Source organism: Idiotropiscis lumnitzeri, chromosome 5 (genome assembly GCF_059441095.1).
Source record: "Idiotropiscis lumnitzeri isolate Australia: NSW breed Sydney's pygmy pipehorse chromosome 5, RoL_Ilum_1.0, whole genome shotgun sequence".
Classification (NCBI taxonomy): Eukaryota; Metazoa; Chordata; class Actinopteri; order Syngnathiformes; family Syngnathidae; genus Idiotropiscis; species Idiotropiscis lumnitzeri.
Window position 1 is genome coordinate 28,320,793 of NC_142395.1, and position 10,310 is coordinate 28,331,102.

The following is a 10,310-nucleotide window of genomic DNA, read 5'->3' on the forward strand; positions in this document are numbered from 1 at the left end:
CTGTTCTTTTGACAAAGATTTTGTTTATTATTGTTTTTGGGGAAGTGATGTTGATGTGCAATATCTGTAGGTTTACCTTATTATTTTATATATTTGTATATCTGAAGTTCATGTGCTAATTAAAAAAAAAAATAAATAATAGATTTCTTACAGGTTACTCAAGTACCTACTTAAAAAAATATTTGCAAGAGTAGCTTTTACTTTGGTCGAAGGTGACAGCGCTGTTACCTAAGTAGAATTTTTGTACTCTCCTAAGAGAATGTCAGCAGTCATCCGTACAGTCACTCACAAACGGGAAACAGACACTTGGCAACAATGTGCAGTTTTAATGTTTCTTTTTTTTTTTTTTTTTTTTTTTTTTTTTTTTAGTATTCAAATAAACCAAAACAAAGTTCAAGTCTCAAGTCAACATAGCAATTGCTCTTAACTATGCTGTGGCTCTCAGTAATCCATTGATTCTTCAAGTATTGCATACAAAATATTCAAAATGAAAAGACACTTGTAAAAGTTATTTTATAAAAGCAGAAATGTATGCCTTCTTTTGGTAAGCAAGTACTTAATGAACACATGAAAACATAAAAAAAAGTAAATAAAGTACTTTCTAAGTACTGATAAGCACCATAAGGGGGAAAAAAAAAAGTGATTTCAAGAAATCCACCAGTTTTTGCATCGACGTTCCAGGAGAAAGCTTTTCCAAAAAGCGCTCTTCCAGGAGGCGGTGTTAAAATCAGTTGAGATGATGTAAAGCCGGACCATGTCCAGCCTAAGCGTGGCGTGTGCGGAATGTTCTTGGAAAGTCTCGTTTGTGTCTGCAGCTCCAAATGCAATCCGGTTGTCATTGGTCTGACCTGACGCTGCCTTGAGAAGGAAGGGCTGTGAACCAGCATGAGTGTACTTAGTGTCAATCATTGACTTCTCTACCTTACACATCCCGGCTCGCCAAAGTTCACAGACATTTAATGCCCTGCGCTACGCAGAACAAGATCGATACTGCACGTCTGTCTCGAAAAGTCTGCATTGCACAGCTTTGTGCCTATTGTGCAAATACGCATATTGCCCAATTAGATGATCACGCGTCCGTGTAGAAGACAAAAAAAAAAAAAGCACCACTTCAATCCCCGAGCGACGCACCCTTAAGCGCCTTTTGTGTTGCGGCATCGGTCGCTGTCCAAAAAAATTCCGATGTCGTTGAACAAGAAGTTGTGTTGTTCTTGCCTACTTGTGATAAGGAGTGTCTTTGTGCTGCCTGCGGATGGCGCAGATGGAGTAAGGCTTCGGTTGCAAGGTCATGCCCAGTTTGGGCGCTACTGTGGGAACGCTTCCTGGCGGGAACTGAAGGTGGAATCTCTGGAGCAAAGTAGTGAAAAAGAGAAACATCTCCATTCTTGCCAGTTGCTCACCGAGACAGTGACGCCGCCCTACAAGGAAGAAAGAGGAGATCAAAATCCATCATCTCAACGAAAACACACGATAAAAAGCTTTTAATTTGGGAAGAAGTGAATGGAAGTCTTCCACTGGGAATTGGGAACGGAACCCAACAGCTACTTTTCATTGCATTGCATTTTTCAATGGGCAGCAAAATGTCTTTGGTTTGTATCAACCGCAATAATTCGTACAGTAAGTCGTAATAAGCCACAAAGCTGTGAGTGACTCAGTAACTACAATTAGTATTTTTGGCAAAGGATGAAGATTATATGCCTGAGTATTGTAATGTCTGCCTACATGTGTTGCGCTGTTTGTGCTCAAGCATCCTTTTTTTAACATCAACAATTCTCACTCCGAACTGGTTGCCAGCCAATCACAGACAGATGAGGGGAGAGAGAGAGAGAGAGAGAGAGAGAGAGAGAGAGAGAGAGAGAGAGAGAGAGAGAGAGAGAGAGAGAGAGAGAGAGAGAGAGAGAGAGAGAGAGAGAGAGAGAGAGAGAGAGAGAGAGAGAGAGAGAGAGAGAGAGAGAGAGAGAGAGAGAGAGAGAGAGAGAGAGAGAGAGAGAGAGAGAGAGAGAGAGAGAGAGAGAGAGAGAGAGAGAGAGAGAGAGAGAGAGAGAGAGAGAGTGAGAGTTTGAGTTTGAGTGAGCGTCAGAGTGGGAGAGAAAGAATTAATTGGAATACGTTTGTGTTGCATATAAATTCCGACCAATCGGCTCCACAGTAACATGATTGGTTAATATGATTGGTTAATAGAAATTCAAATTTATTCGTGACAACTAGATCCGAAGAGCCAACTCACCCAGTGAGAACGGCAGGAAGGCTTCCCGTCTCACAAAGTTGCCATTGCTGTCGAGGAACCTCTGCGGTGAGAAGACGCCTGGATCCACCCAGTACTTCTCATCAAAGTGCACTGAATACAGATTGGTGATCACCATGGTGCCTTTGGGAATGGCGTAGCCATTGACGTGCGCCTCCTGAGAGGTGGCGCGGAAAATGCCAAGCGGGACGATGTTGCAGAAACGCAGGATCTCGTGCAGGACGGCTTCCACGAAAGGCATCTTCTGTTTGTCTTCGAAAGAGGGCGCTCGCCCATTCGCCAGCACGCTGTCGATCTCCCTGTGCACCCTCTCTGTAAGAGCACAACGCACACGGTGCACGTTGTGTTTGAGTAAAATCAAGCGGCAAAGCAGCACTCACGCATCAGATCACGAGTTGATGACTGTCATTCCTTCTCGCTGGCCTCACGTTGAAGGTGATGAACGTGTCTTGTGATTGGATAATCTATCGTGAAGGGGCAGCGCGATGCGGAATCAACACACCCCGAAAGTCGTAACTGGCGACCGTTTGAAAATCTAAATTATATTCCCTTATATTTTCAAACCACAATGGCCGAAGGAGGGAAAAGTGGATTAATTACAAAAAAGCTAGGATGTCCAACACTTGGTCAGTACTGTGTAAGTGTGTTTCTGTATATTATTTGTCCAGCCGTGGTGTCATAAATGATGTTAATATGAGAGGGATTTATTAGTGATGGATAAATGAAGCTTCAAATCTGCTTCATGAACCAGTTGTCGTATTCTTGGATTCCTCTAGATGGCACTCTCTGTTCACAATTGGGCTGAAATCACACCGAATTGCTATTTTTTAAAGCAACAGTGCCATCGAGAGGAACCAAAAATACAGCAGCTGGTTCGTGAAGCAAATTTGAAGCTTCATTTTGCCATCACTAAGATTTATCCAAGTCGGACTAAGTAGGACTTCACTGAAGGCCTACGTGTGAAATGCACGGCCCGCCGCTGCTTTTGATTTATCCATTTCAAGAATGTATGATCGCTGACCTTGTATGTTGGGGTAGAGGGCCATGTAGAGCATAGCCCAGCGCAGGGTGTTGGTGGTGGTCTCCGTGCCGGCGATGATCAGCTCTCCCACCGAGTAGATGAGGTTCTCGTAGGAGAACGACGAACGGGGGTTCCCCGCGTTCTGCTCCAACTCATCCAAGTAGGCGTCGACGTAGTGCCGAGGCGTATGCGGCACCCGGCCTTGGGAAAAGCGCTCGATGACCTGCAGCAGGAAGTCGTAGACCTCGGCGGCATTGCGGAAGAGCTTCTGGTGCTTCCCGAAGGGCACGTACTCGATCCAAGGGAAGGCGTTGTAGAGGAAGGCCCAGCTGCTGACCGCCAGCTCCACGTTCTCGCTGAAGAGCTCGATCATGTGCTGGAAGTTGCCGTCGTCGTAGGTGAAGCGCTGGCCGAAGATGATCAGGTTGGTGATGTTGGACACCGCGTTGGTCACCAAGTGTTTGGGGTTGAAGGCCTTGCCCTTGTGCTCGTCGATGGCGTCCACGAAGAACATGCACTCCTCGGAGATCTTCCGTTCAAAGAGTCTCTGGCTGCTGCCGAAGTACCTGAACGAGTTGCATGCCAGTTTGCGGTGTTCGATCCAGCTTTTGCCGTATTTGCAGTTGAGGAGACCTTTGGAAGAGCAACTCTTCATTAGTTGAACGCTTGATTTCGACTCATCATTCACTTCAGATTCTTGACTTTATTTTGCGAAAATCTCTCCTTCCAGGAATAGACATTTATGCAACACTTCCACTTCTGCTACAATTAATCTGATTTCGTAATATAAAAAAAGTCTTAAGAGCAGGTGTGGGCAAACTACGGCCCGGGGGCCACATGCGGCCCGTTAAACGTTTTAATCCGGCCCGCCAAACTTGGAAAAGAATGAAATGAATTAGCCTTGTTAATGTTTTATTTTCTAAATACTCTGGTGTGTCAAACACAGATATTTTGTTGTAATGCTTTTGTTCATATTCATTTCAAATTAAATGTTTTTTTTTTTTCTCCGATGAGGTGGGGTTGCCAAAACACTCCACCCATCTGCTCCTGTCTGTCAAATTTTAGAACCCATTGTGACCCGCCCATCAAAATGTTTGCCCACCCCTGGTTTAGAGCAAAAACACAATCTCTTCCTCACTTTATACAAATTTATCGTACAAAATGCTCTCAAAGGAATTAAAAGAAAGAAGAGATGTTTCTATTGTTGGAGTGAAATATTGGAATAATGCAAATATATATGGCAACTCCCCCCCCCCCCCCCATTATTATTATTTTTTTTAAAAAATACTCACAGAGCCATAGATGGACTGATAAAACTCGAATTGATAGTGAGGTAGCGATAAACCTTGAAATGACGGGTATCTGAACAAAAACGGTGCAGCAATACAAGCAGACAGAACACCATTTCTGCAACTTGGTTGCAACCGTCTTCTGTGTTTCATCATCAAATCTGCGTGCGTGTATTATACTTCCCTCTGGTGGTCAAGAACAGTTTCCGAAGAATTTCTGCTCAAACTGTTTAATGATTTAAGTCATTTTAATTAGGGATACGAGTGATCTGATTGAGAGTTCAAGATACTGCTGTTCAAATACAAACAATAATTAATTTCTCCTCATCACCGCGGCATATTGTTGTGGCTTAAATCCTTGTCTAAGATGAAATCTCTCCCTGGTGTGGTTCTAGACCTTCTGTGAGTTGTCATTTTTTTTTATTCAGTAAATCCAATGCATCGCTCGTTCCTTACCGCCCATTTTGGTCATTTTCTTGAAGAGTGGTAACGATGGCCGGTCGGCAAACACCTCGCTCTGATGGTAAAGGCATTCCCTGACACAGTCGTAACCGTTCAGCACCACAGTCAAGATGCCTCCAAGGTCCAGACTGAAAATCTGAAAGAGACACGTGGCGGGAAGGAGATTTATTCATAATATTAGATTTAGTATTAGTTTTTTGTAACAGTATCAGTATTAAATTTATTATTATTATACGTTTTAGATTTACTTTTAGTGTTAGTATCATGAATAGCTTAAGTTTGTCTTGTTAGTATTAGTCTTAGTATTAGATTTAGTATTACTTTTAGTATTAATATGAGCACAACATTTAGTATTGATTGTTTTTCAAACTCCTCGTGTGTCGGTGGAGACATTATGTGCATGTGTGTTTGTTCTCTGCACAGAAAAGGCAGAATTGGGGGAAAAAAAACATTACTATGGGCGCGTTCCTTATGAGCTGTCTATCGATCAGCTTTGCGATGTACACGTATACTTTCCAATATTTCGTCTTTCGTTCAAGGCACTTTTTAAACACTTTTTGTTTGTTTGTGCGCGCCACAGTCAGTCTCTGGTCATAATTAGAAGGGCCCGGTCTTCTTATTGGTCAATGCCAAAGGACCAATCGAAGGACGACGTACAGTAGGACATGTCACACGATGCGAAGTCAAACAAAGATTTTGGCATGCCAGACTTTCGTCGAAGTAGTCATGACGCGTCCCAGACGACCAATCATTGAGTATGTCACACGAGATGGGCTAGGATGAGTCACCACGAGATTTTTTTTCAAAATCAGGCTGCATTCGTGTCGTCTGACGTCGGCATGAAGTGTCCCAACTGACTTTAATCCTGTCTGCAAGAAACATTTTCTTGGGGACAATAAAGTAAAGTGACACCTTGGCTTACAAGTTTTTCAAATTACGGGATATTGCTTGGCCGCTTTTTGTGTTGTGAGACAGAATCTGAGCTACGAGTGAGATTTGGGGGACGTTGATTTGAGGTACGAGTAACTCGAGTTACGAGCTCCCTCGCTGACCGATCTAAACACGTACGTCAAGGCACTAGTATTATAAACTGAACTGAAAGCTGCAAACGAACATTGTGCACGAGCCGCTATGAGTTCAAGTCCCCTTTCCAAAAACCAAAAAGTTAAGACAAGGCAAAAACTGCTGTGCAGCTTTTTTTGTTCTTTCCCCAGAAGCGTGCAGAAATTCCAAGTGTCGGTTTCGTAACGTAACATTGCTGTGCCGTGCAGCGAGACAATGACCGTACCTGTCCGTGAACTTCACTCTGCTTCTTGAGGAAAACGTGCGGCTCGGTGACCAAAGACATAATGTTCCCGATGACAGGGATGGGAGAAGGCCCGGGGGGGAATCCCGGGGGTCTCCTCTGCTTGACGAGCTGTCGGAGGAGCAGCACGGCGAGGAAGGCGAAGCAGACGCCGCACGCGACCAACAGAGCCTGCGCGCGCGACATGTGCGCCACAGACGGCGATGAAACTGACACCTGAGACATCTTTGCCCGGCCGAGTGTGTGCTTCGCTTCGGCTCCGTTGCACCGATCGCCTCCCTCCGCGGACTTGGACTGCTCGGCGACGCTCTGGAGAACATAACGTATCATCTTGCACACTTTCCATCCCCCGCCTTCTGGGCCAAGATTGGCCAGAAAGTCAGCCGTGGTTGCTGAACTTTGCGCTGCTCTTGATCAATAATAGCCATCTTTTTTTTTTGGGGTGTGTGTGTGTGAGTGGGTGTGAATGGAGTCAGGTTGTTCCAAGTTATTTCATGGATATGACAAGCGTCAAAGAATGGATAGGTAGAGAAATCATTCAAAGGCCAGGTTTAGATTAGATAAATCATTCTTAATGTGACCTATTACCTGTACATCTAATTGACTAACTAATGTAGTTGCACAAGTGTGCACACCCTCTTGTAATTCATGAGCAGGCACCCCCACCCCACCTTGCCAAATTGGGGCCCCGGGCAAAATTTAATTTGCGGGCTCCACAATGGCTGTTTTCCATGCACCAATTTTTTTATTTTATTTTTTGGGTCAACCAGGGCGTGCTCACGGATATTTGAATGACAAAGTGCGGAGGTCACTTGATACCGGGGGTGAACAGACATTTTTTATGCAATGGAAATAATTGACGTGTGTTGGGGTTTAGGGTGACATGAATTGCGTAAACGCATAAAATGGGAAACTCGCTCAATCAATAATGTCACAGTGCATCCCCGTTCGCAAAATGGGGCCACAGACGATTGGACGCCATGCAGAGAGCGTGATCTCCATTTTGGGAGGGGCAGCTCTGAAAGGGAATAAGAACACACAAGCAGTGATGGGAAAATGAAGCTTCAAATTTGCTTCATGAACCAGCTGTTGTATTTTTTTGAGTCCTCTAGATGGCACTGTTGGTTTAAATAAAGGGTTTAAAAAATTGGCAATTACAGCCCAATGCTGAAGAGAGACTGCCATCTAGAGGAGTCCAAAAATACTACAACTGGTTCATGAAGCAGATTTGAAGCTTCATTTACCCATCACTATGGAACGGCAAGATCCAATCCGCCGTGCTTGTTGTATACTGAAGACCTTTTAGTTTTCAGATCAAAAGATTAACATGAGACAAAAGTTCATCTTTCATTTCACGATGCATTTTACCTTCCTGAAGAAGAGATTGAACACAGAAACAACATATTGCAGTTTTAAATACTCAAGTAAAGCATAAATATTAGAAAAATCTACTTCAGTATTTTTTAAATCCCACCCTTGGATTAACCGGGAAAAAAATGACTATCTACATATTTTGCAAAGATGCTCTCCAAAATGAACTTTGTGTCCAAAAGTCGTGTTTTCTTTCAGTGTCAGACTGAAATGACACTTCCGTTTATGTATGCTGAGTACACACACGCACCAGCCGCAACTCCATAGGTTCCAAAGTATATTGCTTTTTTTTTCTTTTTTGGGGAGAAAATGGCCCAAAATATAGCCAAAATATTTTTTTATTGCTTCAATGCAATCCGCCAAATGAAAAACGTTTTGGTCTATTTTTAAATAGAAAAACCAGAATTATCGTTTTTTTTTTTTTTTTTTTTTTTAAGAGCCACACTGTAATAACTGAGGATCGCTTCTATTTTGTCAGCATTGCTGGTTCAGCAAATCAACTTTGCCCCACTAAGTAAGTGGCTGCTGATCGTCTAAATGCAGGCAAGCAGTTCAGGTCAGGCACTACTACATTTTTAGGTCGAAGGTCGAGGTATGCACGACATTCCAAACTCTTCAAGCTTGTCGACTAAAAACCTCAACCCGTTTATACTTTTTGCACTATATGCAAAAATGATACACATATGGTCGCGACGTAGGAAGGAAATTTATTGATCCCGAAGGACATTCTTTATTTTTTTTTTAAATCCAATATACACGTTTGTACGTTTATTTGGCTTATCCGTGATTACTCACTGCTCATTATTCCCAAAGCTGTTTATCCAGCTGTTTTTTCCCGCAGAGGCAGCTGGCAGGATTTAGTTGGCCTCACATGGCCTCCTGCTGACCTGTGCCAATGACTCAGCTTTGTTAGCGCTACCTAATGAGGACTTTCTTGCAAATCATGTGCTTGCTTCCTGCCAGATCCCCTGACTGGAAAATAGCAACCCGGGAAGCATCAAACACATCTGTCAAGTGTAATCAAATAAATGTGTGGCGACTGTGAGCATGATCTTGTCAGTGGTTGGATTCATTGCGAAAAGACGCGGGATGGCAAGACTGAACATTTTTTGAAACATCCTTATCATTAAAAAAATAAAAATACCACTAGAGTTGGTCTTTTATGCTGCTGTAGGTTTGAACATAATGGCGGTAAGAAGCCACTGGGGACCAGAGTTGTTTTTGCAAATGATGACGAAATATTTCGTTAACGCCCCTTTTTTCCCCATGACAATAGAGAGACGATGACGAGCTAAACGAGGTTGTTTGATGACGTTTCGTTGACGAGACGGGACGAAATTGTTAGCGTGTGGTTCGTCGGACGTCTAAAATGTATGACATCCCTCCCGATTGTACATGTAATCTGTCTTTAAAAAAATGCGATGCGAGTGCAACCTATCCTTCGTTTGGCCACGCCCACCACCGGTACAACACGCAGGGCGCATGCGCCGCTAACACTGTTGCACGCACGGACAGAAGACACGAACAGGTCTGCGGTCGTGAGTCTCTGCTCATGCATTCGCTAGTCTGCTAAAAAAAAAAAAACTCGCTTGGCTACTTTGTTCTGATAACAGCAAGCTGTTACAATTGTAACGTCCGAGTTTAGGGGCTTTCTAAGATTTCGTCAACAAAAATAGGAATTTAGGACCAACTTGCGAGGGCCGCCCGTTTATTCAATCGGCAACAGTTCAACACACTAACACACTTTTTTTGTCGCACCGCTCTGACGTCATCACAAAGCAGTCATATTAAACAGAGATGAGAGCACATGAACCACTCCTAAACCTACGCAAGTAAACAAGACCGATGTATTATAGAACGGGTCTACTACAAGTCTATGTTGTGAAAACGTTTTTTATTTTATTTAGCTTTAAGTGAAATAAAGCCGCACCAGTTGCTTATTTTGGAGCAATGAGCATTAATTCCAGTGTTACCCCTTTTATCTGTTTGTGATGCATAATCCTTAATAGTCCATCAGAAAGTCTTTGCTATTGGGTGGAAATCTTGTATGCCTTTTTTTTGTATTTTTTAACTAAAATGGACTAATACTGTTTTGATTTTTTTACGAAAACTTGACATAAAGGTTTTTTTCCGTTAACTCAAATCTTTTTGAGTTTTCGTCAACTTAAACTAGACTAAAACGATCGCGAATCGGAATGACTAAATGTGACGCAAACTAATAAGCCTTTTTGTCCAAATGACTTTTTTAATTGAGCCGTCTCCAGAAAATGAAGTTCAACATTTTTCCAAGATATCAAATTATTTCAGTGAACTTGAGCGATTACAGATTGTCAAACGTTCCCTCGTATACTCTGGAAATTGCATTTTTGTCTAATGACATTTTCCTGAATGCAATGAAGTTAAAGCTTTGATGACAATTAGCAGGCCACAGTTCCTGTTTGCCTCCACGGGGCGGCCTGTGTCGTGTTCCAGTGAGCGTCGCTCTTCCATATTGCAGTTTTACATAATTATTTGCCATCTGGATGACTGGGAAAAAGATAATTGTTGCCATTCCCAGAAATTCACAGATTTTCCGGGATCTTCCATTTGGTGCACCTGCACGTCAGATGCTAAGAC

At 43.0% G+C, this 10,310-nt stretch overlaps 1 protein-coding gene across 1 annotated transcript; it reads right to left on the reverse strand.

Moving 5' to 3' along the window:
* Positions 1-380: 380 nt before the first annotated feature.
* On the reverse strand, positions 381-6,668 carry cyp2r1 (cytochrome P450, family 2, subfamily R, polypeptide 1). Its single transcript, XM_088296427.1, has 5 exons — positions 6,306-6,668; positions 5,012-5,153; positions 3,267-3,899; positions 2,228-2,557; positions 381-1,418 (listed from the first exon to the last, which is right to left on the reverse strand). Exons 1-5 carry the CDS (start codon positions 6,651-6,653, stop codon positions 1,216-1,218), a joined length of 1,656 nt encoding a protein of 551 aa, XP_088152553.1. The 5' UTR covers positions 6,654-6,668; the 3' UTR covers positions 381-1,215.
* Between the last annotated feature and the right edge of the window lie 3,642 nt (positions 6,669-10,310).

Bases quoted from the DNA above. Each gene is read 5' to 3' on its own strand.
- cyp2r1 (XM_088296427.1), bottom strand. From the start codon at position 6,653: ATGATACGTTATGTTCTCCAGAGCGTCGCCGAGCAGTCCAAGTCCGCG. The intron at 3,900-5,011 runs GTAAGGAACGAG...GCTCTTCCAAAG, and splicing joins GAAAATGACCAAAATGGGCG to GTCTCCTCAACTGCAAATAC. The intron at 2,558-3,266 runs GTCAGCGATCAT...GTGCTCTTACAG, and splicing joins CCTCTACCCCAACATACAAG to AGAGGGTGCACAGGGAGATC.